General features: G+C 42.1%; 2 protein-coding genes across 5 annotated transcripts; both read left to right on the top strand.

The window, feature by feature from the left end:
* Nucleotides 1-612: 612 nt before the first annotated feature.
* LOC121911719 (leucine-rich repeat-containing protein 27-like) lies at nt 613-7,244 on the top strand. 2 transcript variants are annotated; one of them, XM_042433506.1, is made up of 11 exons: nt 613-782; nt 1,053-1,252; nt 1,436-1,566; nt 1,918-1,976; nt 2,828-3,019; nt 3,876-4,077; nt 4,576-4,716; nt 5,010-5,115; nt 5,659-5,756; nt 6,580-6,700; nt 7,016-7,244. In XM_042433506.1, exons 1-11 carry the CDS (start codon nt 764-766, stop codon nt 7,121-7,123), a joined length of 1,377 nt encoding a protein of 458 aa, XP_042289440.1. In that variant the 5' UTR covers nt 613-763; the 3' UTR covers nt 7,124-7,244. The 2 variants fall into 2 exon arrangements, with proteins under 2 accessions (XP_042289440.1, XP_042289441.1); XM_042433507.1 differs by lacking the exon at nt 1,053-1,252 and having other exon boundaries at nt 615-782.
* Nucleotides 7,245-7,411: 167 nt separating this feature from the next.
* Nucleotides 7,412-16,512, top strand: pwwp2b (PWWP domain containing 2B). 3 transcript variants are annotated; one of them, XM_042433505.1, is made up of 4 exons: nt 7,413-8,026; nt 8,145-8,390; nt 10,639-12,363; nt 14,583-16,512. In XM_042433505.1, the coding sequence occupies exons 2-4, from the start codon at nt 8,251-8,253 to the stop codon at nt 14,587-14,589; spliced, it is 1,872 nt and encodes a 623-aa protein (XP_042289439.1). In that variant the 5' UTR covers nt 7,413-8,026; nt 8,145-8,250; the 3' UTR covers nt 14,590-16,512. The 3 variants fall into 3 exon arrangements, with proteins under 3 accessions (XP_042289437.1, XP_042289439.1, XP_042289438.1); XM_042433503.1 differs by having other exon boundaries at nt 7,412-8,390; XM_042433504.1 differs by having other exon boundaries at nt 7,413-8,390; nt 10,639-12,367.
* The last annotated feature ends 325 nt before the right edge of the window (nt 16,513-16,837 follow it).

Here is a 16,837-nt window from a genome sequence, read left to right as displayed (position 1 = left end):
TAATGTCAAATGAAAGCTTTGATTGGAGAAAACAATTAATTTCAACTCTTGTGTAGGGTTACTTTTCTCTTAACGTTTTTTGCTAATAAGACCTTTATATTGAAAGTTACAACCGGAAGCCACCATATACAATTCTGGCTGCCTTGACACTGGGAGAGTAGTGTGACAGTTGCTGGCCAGTGACTGTAGTCGACGTCGCTCTGTATCACAGACTGTCATACATATCAACACATAAGCACCAGCCTCCATAGGTGAAGCCAGAATAAATCAGTATCTCTTTTACAACAGAAAACAACTGCTGATATCCTCCAAACCCAAATGAACCTAGATGAATTACTACACAGTCTCATTAGAAGATGGATGGGTGGTACCGGGATCACTGAGGGGGAAAAGGGGATTTAACACTTCCTCTTCAACATGCACACTCGCTTCATTTGCGCCTGTTGCTGCCCTGTTATACTATTGCACACATAATTAAGTGTGACATCTCTAATGCTGATCGAATTGCATCATTTTTGCTTTGCTTTTTGATCTCATAATCACAGAACAAAACCATTTTGCACACGCAAAAAAACCAAACTGGTTAATGGATGCAGTTCGCCTTGTTTGCACGTGGACAGTTGCCGTAGTTTGTGTTGACCTAGTTGCTATGGTTACGACGCCAAACTCGTGCGGCGGTAGCTACCAAGTTAGCATGACACTTTCCTAACTTTTTTCCGTTTCATTTGAAGAAAATACTAAGTGACGCCCACAGTTTAAGAGTATGTTGACTCAACTTCCAGGTGAGTTAATTCGGCCGTTCAACAGTCACTGAATTGTTTGCTAATGTCAGGCAGCAGTGAATAGTGACCAGTTTAGCTTGTAGGCAATTTAAATGTTCGCGTAAAATAGAGGCAAACCTGCCCTTTAAATGTGACACTAATGTGAACTTTATTTTCAGACACTGGGAAAGCGATGCCATTGCAAAACCTGAAAACTCTGAATAATGAAAGCGGTCTTTGTTTGTGAAAAGTGAATATTTCAGCATGACTTATCCAAAATGTCTTATACAGAAGAGGAGGAGGAGGTTCCTGAGCCGCAGCTAAGCTTTGTCTTTGGGAACAGTGCTGTCAGACCACAGACCCCCCACATTCTGCCTGAGGATGCTCAGCCAAAGGAGCTCACTGAATATTATTCATCAGAGACTCTGTGTCTGAGCAGAACTGAGCTGAAGCATGTTGCAGACAGTATTTTGAAAAATAGCACACTAAAGGTCAGCTGGGATTTCACTGTTCATTTGTCAACCTCTGACCACCCATCCAGCCACAGTACATATGTTACAGTGGTTTTAAAGCAAATAATCTGTAACGCATCCACCAGAACGTTTTATATCTCAGCATAATTTATTATTCTGCTTTAGCTATCAACTCTAACCGTCTCATTATTCTGTCCTCAGCATTTATATCTTGAAGGCAATCAGATATGCAGTCTCCCAGATTCAATGTTCACCAGCTTGCCCAGCCTGCTGTGGCTAGACCTCAGAAATAACCAAATTACATCGCTCCCTGCTGAAATTGGCTTGCACAGGTAAGCTACTTAGGCAATTGCTCTTTTAAATATATGCTGATTGATTTTAGACCACCATGGGAGTATGCCAGTATGTTTCTTTTTCACATTTCAGAACAGTTATTGATAAGGCTTTTTTCCATTTCTATTGATATTAAGGGTTCTTCTGTTTAGTAGCATGTGATATGAAACAGAATAGGACTCCTACAAATACAAAACAAATTGTGACAAATGAGATTCAAAGTAAATATAGGCATTTCTAATTAACTTTATGACTTAGACATATCTTATACAATTTCTTCCTAAATTTATGACCTTGCATGTGTGATAGCCCGTGCAATCATCTAATAGTCTGTGATTTTGTTTATTTAGATCTCTGAAAACATTACTACTAGAAGGGAATCCCATCTCAAAGCTTCCACCAGAGCTGGGTGAGTTACCTCTGTTCACCTCTGACAGCGAGCAACATCTCTCCTGCTCTCTGAAATAACACGCTGTCTTTTTGTTTCATCATTTTCAATTAGCCTCACTGGCACATACCCTCACCAGCCACTTCATTAGGTACACCTGTGCAATCTAATGCAATCCAAAACAGCAGCTCTGCCATAAATTCTACTTTTATGAAGCTTATATATTTTCAGTTTTTGTTGACATTGTCAGAAAGGTGATAATTCTATTTTATGTTTATTGTTGAGGTCATAGTGGGTGGTGGTGGTTTAGTGAGGTTCATTATATTGAATGGTGTTCCTAATATTTTGTCCAATCCATTAACATATATAAGGGGGGGCATTAGAAATACTTTTCAATAAAATGCCCTTCAGTACTCCACCACCATCCACTACGACCTTAATAATAAACATAAAATAGAATTATCACCTTTCTGATAATGTCAACAGAAAGTGAAAATGTATAAGCTTCATAAAAGTAGAATTTATGGCAGAGTTGTTGTAGTGGATTGCATTAGATTGCACAGGTGTTGTTAATGAAGTGGTCTGTGAGTGTATTTAGACCTGAATTACATTCAATGAACAACAAATACATGTTAATAGAAAGCGCAAACAAAACAGTTTCAGATGTTTTGCTGTTGTCACTAAAACTTTTACTAATGCACTGTTGTTTGCATGTATATTAACATCGGGAATCAAGAAATGTACCGTATGCAAGCTTTCTCTACTGATGCACTCATTGTAAATGAATCTGGACACAAGTGTCAGCTAAATGCCAAAAGTGTAACCTGTAACTGTAGTAATAAGGGATTCATTATTTGTCCACTTTTTCCTAGGAAATGTGATTAGCCTCAAAGGCCTGAACCTGCGGAACTGCCCCATCAGTTTCCCTCCACATGACATTGTGCGCCAGGGGCTCCAGTGCATCCTCCAGTACCTAAGGAGTGCTATGGCTAAGCGACCAGTTAGCATGAGGAAGACCCCTCCAGGTGAAAGGCACCTTAACTTTGAACAACGCAGCAGCAAAGGTGATCAGTATGCACGTGCATTGTTACCATCTGCTCTTTTTGTCAAAGATAGGACGGCTGGAGACAAAAATAGCTCCTTGCCCTGGTACCACTTCATTGGTGTGACTTCTGTTCCCTTGGAGACAGCGCGTGCCACCCGGCTGACTCCCCCTGTTCCAGCTCTGTAATATTTTTAGCCAGATGAAAATGATCGATAACCTGTGGGCTCTTAACAGGAGCTCTCTGTCACTAAGCACTGTCTGTAGGTAATCACTATGAGAAGCCCAAGACAGCCCTCCACAGGAGAGGCTGGTGCTGCAGAATGAGCAGAGCCGAACCCCTCAATCAAACGATTTATCTCCCCGCCAACAAGGTTATTAACAAAGACAGGGCTCCAGTCTCCAGGGGGAAATCCTTTTATTTAATTGGCTCAGAGTATAAGTTTAGCCGATTTGAATATATATGATCCACTTACATAGTGCATTGTCATCAGCCTTTTTCAGCTCCAATAACATGGAAAATTTAACCTTTTTTAATCTAATTATCCTACATGCGGGTAAAAGTTACATTCAGCCACTTATTTTTTAATGCAGTCAAAACCTGCTATCCACATATTAAGCTCTGCAATCCAAACAGATTTTGAGAAGGGAACTATGATTAGTGGTTGTGTGAATTTGCTTGTAAAATGCTGGTAAATCTTAGCCGCACTTGAAAAATCGCTCTGTATTCTAGCAGCGATTCTTGCTATTCAACCAGTTGTCATCACCAATCATCATATACTTCCACCAGCCACTGTAGCCGTAGACAGTGGTGATTGTTGCCAGTATTGGCTGTCCCCACACCATCTTTGTAACTGCTGTGGTTGTTTCATTGGTAGACTTGCCAGTGGTTGAGAAGCTCCAGCTGTCAGCGCTGGTGGCGACGAGTGTGGAGGAGCAGGACGAGTCAGTGGACGAGGACGATCTGCAGAGGTTCAGGGAACTCAAACACAAGATGATGCTCCTGGACAAAGCAGAGCTGGGCTCAATAGCTCAGGGTGATGGAAACCCAAAGTCGTGCCTTCTTCCTATTACTAAACGGTGAGTAATGTAAAGGTATTTTGGTGAAAGGAATAATATTTTGATGTGCAAAAGTAAGAAAAAATATGATTTTCCTTTGTTTACAAAAAGTCTAGGCCAGTTACAATTATGAGTTGAACACCTAAAATGTCGTTACTGAGTCAAAATGACAAGTTATCTGTTAGCTAGTTTATATCTGCAAATATCTGTTGGGCATAAATCCTTTTTACTTGCTCAGATATCTAACAAAGTGAACGTGTTATTGGCTATCTATAGTAGGATAGTGGAGATGAATTGGTTTATTTTCAGTAGATAACTTTAGTGCTGAGGTCTGAAAATGTGGTGGAGAGCAAAGTATATGGCATGGTGCCTTGGAAAAGAATAGCAAAACACTTTTTAATGACATTTCTCTGCAGAGGAGACCAAGTGATAAAAATCTCCCAGGCTGTCACCACTGGGACTCAGGAGTGCTCAGGAGTGCAATAAAAATAAAGCATTTTGTTTCAATTCATTTGTCAGAAAAAAGGCGACTACCAAGGCCAGCATAATTCCCGAGCTCCGCTTGTTTGACACTCAGCAGTGGAAGAGACCAGAGGAAAGGAGACAGGCCGCAATGAAAGAGCTGAAAGAGAAACAAGCTATTCTCGATCAGAGAAAAAAGTGAGTTTCTGATTTTCTTCTAGAAGACCCTCAGTTCAGCATAGTATTGTATGTACCCTATTGACTGTACTGGTACCCTTGAATTGCATTGGAAGAATATTCAGGTCAGGTAATGCAACAGGTATGACAGGTCATTGTTTCATAAAGTAGGACTGCATTGTGTTGAGGTAACAGATAGTGAGGGATTAATATTAGGTCCACTATGTAAAGACATTTACAGACCCCCTTTGCAACCAGTTAGAAACTATAGACATAGCTCTATTACAGTGTATTGTCATCTGGCTCTCCCATAGAAGTCAAGAGGCTCTACGTAAGTGGCGCATACAAGCCAAGAGCACACAGGACAAGAAAATGTTGGAGAACAACCAGAAGAAGCAAGAAAGACAAAGAAAACAGGAGGTATGTGTGGAATAAATCACCTAAATTTCCACCTGTCGACCTGCCAGCCACAGGGGGGCAGTAGAGCACCACCTCTGTCATGATGGATAGTGGTCTGTAACAATAAACATGAAATACCACAAGATAAAAAATGTTTTTATTTAGATGCTAGTGATGAGTTTTCAGGTAGTAGCAATACCAGAGCCATTGTCTGTCATCTTTTATGATCAAGCTGAGGATGGTGCTGTTGAAGGCAGTAACAGATGCCAGTGCTTGTGATGCAGTGCTCTGCATCAGTGATCAAAGCTGATATACAGTACACATCTAGGCACACTTTAAATAATGCAGATGAATGGTTTTCAGTAAATTGACTGTAAGCTGCATTTTTATACATACAGCTGAAAAGTAGCCTATTATGTTAGCATTTAAACAGCAACATCAGTATAAACATTCACTGGAAAATACAGTAAAAACAACCCAATGAGACTGTTGTGTTGCAGGTTCTGTATTCTGGAAGGAAGTAATATTTTACAAGAGAATAAACAACTCCTCTGTCTGTTACAGGAAGCAGAAACAGATTTAGAACCGAATGTGGGGGACAGCAGTGAGGGTCCTCCAAGGCAAATGTCCAGCATGTCCATCACAGAGTGTGAGGAGACCAGGTAACTGAGAGCTCTGTGTGACTACACCAAAAAGGCATTAGTGCACATCCATAACAACCTCAAACCTGGGCCAGCATTAAAATGAGAATCCAAACTGCTGCATTGGCTAAGGGTGTTTTTTAGTTTGCTTTGTCAGTATGACCGTTTGCATTGACACTGATTGTACAGAATATTGGGTAAATCTTCCTGATATATTGTCTCAAGATTTATAAATCCCTCTCTAAAACGTGGATGCTTGTTTTGACGTCCACCTCCTCTTTGTGAAGGGAACATATTTCATAAGGGAAACCAATAAGGCGTAATGGCTCGTACTTGTATTCATCTAACCAGTGTGATTCATGAAAAGAGTGCCGTACATACTGTATCCGTGGTGTGTACAACTGACACAGTGATACAGTACATCCTGACCTATGAGTACCAGGACGACAGGTCTTTGGCCTGACTGTAAGGCATAAAAGTATCCACTAAATCACATCTCACATGGTGTACTACTGTGAACCATGCAGATGCTGATGGAAATCTAGAGACACCTAGTGGACAGAGAGAGACAGTACACCCACTATAGGATATCAGCAGTTTCTTTGTTCTTTTTTTGCCACATTGTTCCTTTGAAAAAAACTGATTACCAGATTAGATAATGCACCTTAGCCCCCTCTACTTTCATGAATAGAATAAATATTGGCAGAGGACAACACAGTCACAAGAATACATTTTAAACTATCACTCATAAAGGTGAAGATACCACCACCCATACCTAAGCACTTCAACTAAAATTCAGTCTTTCTGTGTAAAATTTTGACCTTTGACCTGTGTGGCCTTCCAGATCAGCCCGCAGGCTGGAGCGACAGATCCGTGCCCATGTTGAGAAGATGCAGGAGAGACGCAGGAATCCCAAGGGCACGGCCACCGAGCGGATTGCAGCAGCAGATCAAGATGTGGAAGAGGTCTGAAATACTTAATTATTCACACAAGCCATCTATATTGCAGTCATGGGATATTGATCTGCATTTTTTAGGGGGGGGGGGGGGGGGGGGGGGGGGGGGGGGGTGTTATTCAAACATTTTATGAATACAACAAACGTCAACACAAATATGAATTCCTTCTTCCTTAAAGCCCTTCTTGACAGGATTTCTCTGCTCTACATTTAGGTTTCTATTCATTGTACTGGCTTGTGTCTTGAACAGAGCAAATCACCTCTTAAACTAAATGTCTCTTATTTATATGTTTTTTTGTTCGTTTCTTCCTTTTCGGACTGACAGCTGAGGAAATTACAGACTCAGCTTCTAGAGAAGAGACGGGGAAGAGATGTTGAAAACTGCTTCACTATCTTCACTGGAGGCACCTGGCCGAGTTACCTTGGCAAGTGATGTGGATCAAACATTCTGCTATTTGAGTTTTGCAATACTGAATTCATGCTCAAGACTTTATGAATGGCTATTGTTATGCTCATATCTTAAAAATAAAGATCTCAATTCTGTTACTGGTCAAGCAAGTGGTAATTTTCCATGGTATGGTTCTTTCTTTCTTTCTCTTTGAACTTATGCAAGACAGCTTCAACAATACACCCTTACCCAATAAACATTTATCTTAACTTATTAACATTTAGTACATCAAGTGAGTACAAAACAAATATGGCATTGCTGCTTATTATCTCTGTGTTTAGCTATTCAATTCTCTGTAACAGTGACTCACCGGACTGGCATAATGGCATAAATGAATTACAACCACACATTGTAAATTAACCAAGTCTTCAATATAAGAACACCCAAGGGACATAAATTAGACACTGATAATATAATGAGGATAAAGTTGAACTCAGTTCACCAATTGTTTATTTTCAGATTAAGAATGACCCACATTTATAGCCTGATATTAAATAATGCAATTTAGATAATAGTGGATTGATTTGCAGACGGGTACATTTCAAGTAGAGTGCCAAATGTAAGACTTTCAAGGGCATTTTAGAAAAGAATGTGTAATAAATGCTCTTGCAAAAGTATAAATACTTGTAATTGAGATTGTGGCTGTGTATCTTATGTTGAATACTTCGACAAATCTCATATTTATTTCCCACAAGTAAAATATATGACTGTATCGCTTACAAACATATGAGAAAATGCATCCATATTTTAACAAATTTCCAGTTCTGTGGATTGTGTTCATTCAGGACAAACCGCCATTAAACTCTCGCTGAGGAAAAAACGGAGGCATTCCTGAGAGAAAAGTCGGTAATAATGGCATCAAACAAGTCAAAGTGAGACAGAGAAAGGGTAGGCCTTGTCTTACGAGCTCTTGCTCCTCTAGCACAGAGAGCGTGATGTCAGCGGTGGCAGTACTGTTGTAATTGACTTGGTAGGGGTGATGGCGTCATTTTATGCCCTGCTGTAGCCTCCTGCTCCAATTGCGAAGGGGAGACGGATCTTTGGCCGACGCGACCGTGGCTCCCTTGGCCGGGATCGAGCACCGCCGAGCCGGACACCTCACCCCGGGAAACATGGAGGCTGTGGCCGAGGAGCTGCTGGCCGGCTCTCGGGTACCTGTCACTATCGATCAAATAGTTAACGATACACTGGTGGTGACGCTGACCTATCGAGAAAGGAGTTACACGGGGATATTACTTGATTGCGACAAAAAGTGAGTATTATTTCGATTTTCCCTTTTCTACATTTATGTCTAAAATTAATTTGCTAGACTCAGCTAACGGCTAATCTACCTTTGATGCTAACCGCTCAACACTAGCAAGTTAGCATTTAGCTAACAGGGCCTCCATACAAAAGACATATAGGTTATTGTAGCTGACAGGGTAGCTAGCCTGATGGCTAATGGCACTGATTTAATTTTAGCCTATAATAACATGGTCAAATACATTATTTTACCATGGTGAAATAATGTATGTCAAGTCAGTTGGCCCGTCTAAAAGAGATTGATAATGACTTCTCATGAACAATAGCTAATGTCAATGGGTTCATCTATAGCTTATTGTTAGCCTAATCAAACAGAGCAGCTCAAACGTATTCAGTAAAAGGGTAGGCCCTGGCTGAACAGCATTCTGTATATCAGTTGTGTTTAGATGTTTTTATTCACATAGATTGTGTTGCATTGTGTACTGTTTCTCTGGAGTGATGTTTCATTTCAAGTAAACTGAAACACATTTGCAGCACTGACAAGAAGCCTTTAATAACCAGTCACTTTTGATCTATTGAAACAATGGAAAATGACAATAAAGATACATGTGGGATCACAACTGGGGGGGAAATCACAACTGTAATGCTTTTTTGTTGAAACAAATCCAGTGACCATCATAGCTTGTATTTGACTAAAAAGCCCCTTTCTTGTCAGTTAACAAGACAATTCAATCCTGTTCAAATCAGAAAACCATATAGGTATAATCAAACATGTATCAACAGTCATGTCTTATCTTCCCCTCTTATGTGTTTGTCACATGTGTAAGCCTTGTGTTGCTCTTGGTGCTGTGCACCTTAAAAGCCACTGGCTTTAGACTATTTATAGACTAGCAGAATCAGAATCTGACCAGCTTTGCCCCTTAGTATGCGTAGATGGTTTTTCATGTGAGAGTTCAAGCTGTCCTGAAAATAACCCATCCAAACGGGAAAAGGCAGGCCTTGAATAACTTAAAATAGGCCTATATTTCAGGCCTTGTCACTGACAAAATTTGACTTCTTCTTCCTTTTCAGTTCATTGAAATGCATTTCCTGTCATTGTTTCCCACAGTGTTTTTTAATGCCATCGTTTAGGCCTATCATTAAGGCTGATCTCTGCATCTAGTTACACTATACACAACGTGAAACGGCAACAGTCCGTTGAATCATCGCTGGTCATATGCTGCGTCCTTGTACTGTGCTTAACTAGCACTGCCTGTTCCCTGTCACAGGCAGCTCTGTTTGTGCCGTGTCAATCACAGTGAAGGCTAATATTTAGCTGCTTTAGGGTTGCATATAAAAAGGTGAGAGGAACAAGCCTCACCGAGAGACTATTTTTCAGAGGTGCCTGCCAGCTTCTTCTCCTGGGGAGGAAGACGGGCTCCCCAAATGTGCACTAATTAATAATCTCACCACACATAAGCCCCAAGTAGACACGGATGCAAAAACAAACTGAAATCTCCTGGCTCCTTCCCTACATCTCTGAATCCCGAGTGATTCATGGGATTGTTTTTGTTCAGTCAGATGTTAGGGAGGGGGTGTCCTGGGCATCCTGTAGTCTCTTTGTCTGCTGTCTCCTGACTAAAGCAGCACAGCCATGTTACTGTTGCCTGCCAGCCACCTTTAAAGACTCCTTGGCAGTTGGGCCTTCTTTGGGCAGGTCTGCATGCTCCTTAGTATGAAAAAGAAAACATAAAATCACTCGAAGAAAACTACTGATACTATTGCTCCCTTTTTGTGGCCCGAGGCAACATGACAGATAACCGCCTGCCTGCTTGCACAGTGGTCCCCAACCCCCACACGTAAAGAATTTTCAGCATACAGGTGACAGGGAACGCAGCGTCAGTTTGTCCAGTAAAACAAATAAAATGGTAAAATAGGTTTCCCGACTTAAAGCCTATGGTAGAGCACTTATAGAGAAGGCTTTGACCAGCTCAGGGTGCTCTTTTCTCTTTTTGGCCTAATTCAGACAGCAACGTATTAGATTTGTGCTGTCCCACAGGCCTAAAGTTATCTGATATGGTGAAATACAAGCACAGCATTACAGTAAAGCTCTTGTAGAGGAAATTGCTTAACTAAAAAATTCAAGAAATGTTTGTCACGTGTAACAAGAATGTTTATGAGGCTTGATGGTTTGCATGAACATCACTCAGGCTTTCTAACGAAGCTCAGTGAGTGCACTGTTATTAATTTATTGTTTCCTTTTCTCTTCTTCATCTTAGGACCGGGCTATTCTGTCTACCAGATTTCACAGCAAAACCCGGGGACTGCCCGATATCAAAATCTGCTTGTGAAATCCCCGAAGTTCTGAGTGAGGAGCCAGTTTCCAAATCTCCCAGCCAGACTTCACACAGACCAAAGGATGAAAACACTCTCCCTGAAAGCAGCATACCTACTGCACCTCTTCCCTGCCCTGTGCCCACACCAGTGCCAGCTGGACAGACTCCTTACCCTCCTTATTTTGAAGGAGCCCCGTTCCCCCAGCCCTTATGGGTGCGCCACAGCTACAGCCAATGGGTACCTCAGCCCCCTCCACGACCAATCAAGAGAAAGAAGAGGCGGACGCGAGAGCCTGGCCGCATGACCATGAGTACTATCCGTCTGCGGCCACGGCAGGTACTATGTGAAAAGTGCAAGAACACACTGAATAGTGATGAGGACAGCAAAGACGGCATGAGCAACACCAAGGCCTCTAGAAAAGAGAACTCACTACAGAGCGACGATGATGGCGACGACAAGGATACCCCCACTAAGCTGTCGAGAAAAGAGGATGTAGTTGCAACCAAGGACACTAAGAGACGGGAAAATGGCACCAGCCTTGACAGCAAACGCCTCAGGAAGGACAAAAGGGGGGAGGCTGAAGGGGAAAAGTTCCCCGGAGGTGACGTTATCCCCCACAGTCCGGTCATAAAGATTTCCTATAGCACTCCACAGGGCAAGGGGGAAGTCATGAAGATCCCCTCGCGAGTCCACGGTTCAGTCAAGCCATTCTGCCCCAAACAGCTGGTGCAGAATGGTTTGGGAGAAAACGGCAAGACGCCTTCTGATCCCACCAAGGAGCAACGGCACATTCTAGATGCCACAAGGTCTGGCCTCACAGTGTCCATTCCCAAACTCAAACTGACCAGGCCTTTCACGACCGTGGGTCAGGATTTGCCTTCTCCAAAGATCTGCTTGAGACCCCCTCAGCAGGAACGTGATGACAGTGTGGTTGAGTATGAGGCAGAACTTGTAGGAGGCGCCAGGAGACGAAGCCCTCGGGTACCTGGCCCCTGCCTCCCTCACTCTGAAGACTCAGGGGAAGGCAAGAACTCTCTGGAGTTGTGGTCAGGGAGTTCAGGCGAGGAGGCAGAACGCGGCCACAGCGACCTCACCCTTCTCATCAATTTCCGTAAGCGCAAAGCGGATTCTTCTAGCCTGTCGGTTTGCAGCAGTGACAGCCTAGATGAGTCCAAGTCCTTCAGCTCCGATGGCACCTCACCAGAGCTGTGCGATTTGGCACCAGGCGAAGACCTCTCTGTAACCTCATCTTCTGTACCCTCACGGGATGACTGCAAGACAGTGCCACCACTCACGGTGCGGCTGCACACCCGCAGTATGGCAAAGTGTGTAACAGAAGAGGGTCACGCTGTGGCGGTGGGCGACATTGTGTGGGGGAAAATCCACGGCTTCCCCTGGTGGCCCGCACGCGTCCTCAACATCAGTGGTACCCGCAAACAGGAGTCGGCCAATTGCGAGGCGCAGTGGCCCCAGGCAAAGGTGGCGTGGTTCGGTTCACCGACCACCTCCCAGCTCTCTGTTGCCAAACTGTCGCCCTTCAGAGAGCTCTTCAGGTCCCGCTTCAACCGCAAAAAGAAAGGGATGTACCGGAGAGCCATACTGGAGGCAGCCAAGGCCGTGGGTCACATGAGCCCTGAGATTACATCGCTACTTTCCCACTGCGACACGTAGGTTAGTTCATAACAGTTAGACTTTAAAGGGTAGGTTCACAGTTTTTCCAAGTGTGTCTTGAAACAACAGTCAGGTTCCCAAATGAACAGTGAAAGAGGTTTTTCCTCCTGTTCATACCTACTGTTAAAAGATCCCCTTCAAATGTGCTTTCAATGGAAGTAATGGCTACAAAGTTCACAGTGTGTCCACACAGTCGTTTTGTGCAAAAATGATCGAATTCCCTCTTTCTTTCCTCGGACAGTGTTTCCCTGTTGAGCTGTGGTGGAAGTATAGTAACAAAAAGAGGGACTATGGCACTAAAAAGACTATAACCTTGAAAGATATCTACTTGATTTGACTGAAGCTTCATATTAGCTTCAGATAAACTTTTAAATACATTGTTGCACAGAAGGAGGACTGTGGATTTTGTCCCCCATCACTTGTGCATAATGAAGGGATCTTCTAATGTCAATATGAACAGGAGGAATGATTACAGCAAGAAAAACCTGTTTCAATGTTCATTCTGGCCCCTGACTGTTGTTTTAAGACTTGAAAAATAGAGAACCATTCCTTTTTAAATGTCACTGTATCACATCTACAGTTTTAGTGTGATAAATGTGTCCCTGTGCTTAGACCTTTTAATAGGGTGAGCAGTGCGTTGAAAATTTACATAAACAAACATTATGATTTTCTCACTTGCCTAATTTAAGTCATGTTGGTACAGTCGATTAATTGATTCCTTCAGACGGGCCGTAGCTGACCCCTTCACTTCACATAAAAAAAAAATGACAAGTGCAAATACAACAAATCACATGTGCCCCTACATACAAGCAACCAATCACTGTTGGTCAGTGTAGACAGTGTAGCAATAAAGCTCAATGTAAATACTTTTGGAAAGTAGCTGCAGCTACAAGAGGAAACACTGGCAATTTGTTCACATGAAAGACAACCATGTCATACGATATGATGGCCAAGAAAAAGACCCAGCAGTCCATTACACAAGTATTTACTAATGCCACTCCATTCCCTCAAACAGTGGATCCCACGCTTTTTGGCTTTGGACCCCTTAGAATAAAGCAAATGTCTATTTGTGACCCACCGTCTCAAGTTCTGGTCTTTGTGTGAACATGAGCTGTGAGCAGTTCAACCATAAACCTTTTTTAATTTGAAGGATTTTTAGAGTCTTAAAGAGAAGAGAAAATGAATAAGACTGCAAGAATGGAAATTCCTGTGCACAAGCGTATTTAAAAAGGTGTCACTTCATTTATCATGTGTGACTTATTGTGAGAATTAACTGTGACGTGGATTTCAGGTCATACTGAGCAGTCCTACCCTCATAAATACCTAATTTGATGATGTTCGTGATAAACTTGAGGGGGTTTTAAGCTGAGTGAAAATGATTCCGCACCACCCTTGCTTATTTTAACGAACGCTTTTAGATCTGCCATGCCAGCCGAGGACACCCTGTTACATTTATGTCATAAAGCGGTTTCTGTGAATTCAAAGCAGCAAAATAAACATTTAATACCAGTTTTAATGAAGGCGCAGGCTGTTCTGCTAACTGTCAACAGGAGTAGCTTGTTAACACAGCTAATTTCAGAACGTGAGTCCCAACAAACAGACAGTACTGCTTTAGCATAATGAAAGCCATTCATACATTTTAGTCCAATGCAAGAACATAAAAATAGGTTTCCAGTTATGAGTTTAAAAGTCATTGTCAAGCTGTGGCAGATTTGTAGGCTAAGCCAAGTTTGTTTCCCTGGTTTCCGAGTGCATTGGCCCTGGGTAGCCAAGCAGCAGGTCCTTAACACACACTCAAAGGTTAAATATTGTCTTTGAGTGATATGAGAGACAGACAGGAAGCTTCCAACGCCTCTGTTTACTCTGTTATGGGCTGAGGAGCCAAGAAGAGGTTGGTTGTAGTTCAGAATATACACAGTAAGGGGTTAAGACAAGCCTATATTTGGTGCTTTTTCCAGAGCTCATAAAGGAAGCGTTTTTCTTGCTCTGTCAGCTACATGGAGGTTTCAGCAGGCTGGAAAGTAGCTGACGTTCACTTCACAGCGCTCCATAATCTTTAGATGACTAACATGACATGTTAAGAGCCACATCACTCCCTCTGCTGAGCCTTGAACACTCAGTTAGAAATTCCCTACACCGAATATATATATAACCTGCCGTGTTTGCTCATTGTCTTTACTTTGTGCTCTCTCTTTTCTTTCTCTCTCTTGTGCAGAGGCTGAGGACTAAAGAGAGGTCTCCGAGGTTTTTCTGAATTCTCAGACTCTGTCATCAAGACCCAGGAGGGAGTACGTGCGGTTGCCATGGCTACTATTTATATGCCGTTTTTTTTTTTTTTTTTCCTCTTTTTTTTTTTTTTTTTTTTTCTTTTTCACAAGGCTGGTGGAAAATGGCCGCCAAGGTGGAGTGTTGTTGAGACTGGATAAGGGAGCAAAAACAAGGCCAGGCATCTCATGGTCTACTATGAACTAAACAATTCCTCCTTTTTTTTTTTTTTTTTTTTTTTTTGTTATTTTTTAGATTAATCATATTTCAATAATAGAGTCGAGTAACGACACTACAAGAACCCGAATGTATTTATTATCTGTAATGGTTTAGTCCACCTTTCTACTACAGTCGTGCAAAACCTCCCAGTCTGCTGCTGTCACTATCACGGTCCTTGCCGCCGATGTGTTCACTGCGAGGTCCGACTCGTCCAGCCTCAAAGAAAATCCACCCCCTCTTTTCCACAAGGACATGAGACATTTTACCCCGGTTTTAAAAAGTCTTAGCCTGAATCCTCTTACTTCTGAAAATGTGAACGGCTCCATCCAGAGACAGTAGTGACTGTTCCAGCTCTTCTAGCGATCACAGTGTTCCATCCTCGTAGCCTTCTGCGACATTAGTTGGATTTGTGGATGTACTGTATTTATACTGAACTCTGTCCTCTCCAGAATAATGTGTTATGTGTCTCTCTTCCATTTCATTTTTAACTTTTAGAGGTGTCACGTCAACAAACTTCCCCTCCAACTCATTTTTTTTTTTTTTTTTTTTTTTCCTGAGAAACCATTTTTACATCACTTTAATTATTTAAAGCGTCACGTTAAGAAAAAGCACTTTATCTGTACCTTGGTGGCCTGCTGTAAGCTCACTGTCTGAAACACTATTGCGAGATACAGCCCTGATAGGCAGCAGGGGAATTCAGAAGTCTTTGTGGTTGACTATCCATGGCCTTGGAGATAAAAAAGAAAAAAAATCTTTTTTTATTTTATTTTATTGTACGATTTTTGGGGACACCAGACACCTGTTGCGGATGGTTGTGTACACTGTATTCTCGCATTTGACTTGGGTGTGTTTCTCTCTCAACTTATCTACTACACACACACACACACACACATATTATACACACACACACACTACAAAAATCCACGTTACATTTCCACTGGAGAAACATGGGTCAACAAATGTGTCGAAGCCCCCTATGCATTATCAGTTAAAGCTTTACGAGTGACTTTGGGAGGAAGAAAAAAAAAACAAAAAAACATGCTGTAAGAATACTGTGAATTCAACTGCTGAGTGTAAAGTGTGAAGAAAAGCTCGCTACTAGTCAGAGCCTGCAGTTATTGAGTCATCCGGCAAAGCAGACTGCAACGCTGACCTTTAGTGACCTTTGTGTTGAAAGCAGCACTGTTGGAATAGGGGGAGGGGGGCGGCGAAGGCAGAGACCACTGCTGTCAAGCACAGCCCAGTCTGTATTAAAAAACGTACCGAACATTGCACACAGTCACGCTCAGCCAACCAGCCCGTCTCCTTTTCTTCTTGTCTGGGAACGTTCTGTTCTGATCGAGGCTGAAAACTGGCTCATTGATCGTCAGTGAGAGAAGTGTGTTTATTAGAGGAGCAGGTGATGCACTCCTCCCATTTTGATAATCTGCGGTTTGACTGTTTACCGTCAAGCTCAGCTAGTTTTCCAGGCAGCCTTACACGAGGAGTGGGAGAGTCTAAATGTATGTATGCCTGAGAGGGGAAATGGCCGTCAGGATTTTCCCATGTATGAGCAACATGGCTATCTACTGTTGCCCACGTTGGTCAATGTTATTGGCTACTTTTTTGTTTTCTTTTTTACATGTACTGTACATAAAATAAAATAAAATATACAAGCAATACTTGTGCTGTTGTGGATTGGTTACTGATGGGAAGAGATAGAGTTGCTGTGGTAGCTCAGATTATTAGTGTTCATTTTTGGCTTAGATATGTTTTCAGTGAGTGAATTTGTTTTGTTTTTTTAGTATTTTTAAAAGTGCACATCACCAACTTTCCAGCTGATGATGTCATCAGCTCAAATCTATGCAGCATTCATGTCATATTGTTATTGTAATGACGTGTTTCCCACTTGTAAAAACTGTTCATGTCAACATCCAGCTTGTGATTTTGACTGGAAAACTGTGAGTGTGTTTTTTCTGAAAGCTTTGATATATCCAAACTGTTAAT

This window comes from Thunnus maccoyii, chromosome 14 (genome assembly GCF_910596095.1).
Source record: "Thunnus maccoyii chromosome 14, fThuMac1.1, whole genome shotgun sequence".
NCBI classification, from domain to species: domain Eukaryota; kingdom Metazoa; phylum Chordata; class Actinopteri; order Scombriformes; family Scombridae; genus Thunnus; species Thunnus maccoyii.
This window is presented reverse-complemented; position numbering and strand designations above follow the sequence as displayed.

What these genes read in the sequence shown, in the direction of transcription:
- LOC121911719 (XM_042433506.1), top strand. An exon ending in CTTCTTCCTATTACTAAACG is followed by an intron (nt 4,078 to 4,575) that starts GTGAGTAATGTA and finishes TTCATTTGTCAG; the next exon opens with AAAAAAGGCGACTACCAAGG. An exon ending in ACAGAGTGTGAGGAGACCAG is followed by an intron (nt 5,757 to 6,579) that starts GTAACTGAGAGC and finishes GTGGCCTTCCAG; the next exon opens with ATCAGCCCGCAGGCTGGAGC.
- pwwp2b (XM_042433503.1), top strand. Translation starts at nt 8,131, where the DNA reads ATGCCCTGCTGTAGCCTCCTGCTCCAATTGCGAAGGGGAGACGGATCT. An exon ending in TTACTTGATTGCGACAAAAA is followed by an intron (nt 8,391 to 10,638) that starts GTGAGTATTATT and finishes TCTTCATCTTAG; the next exon opens with GACCGGGCTATTCTGTCTAC.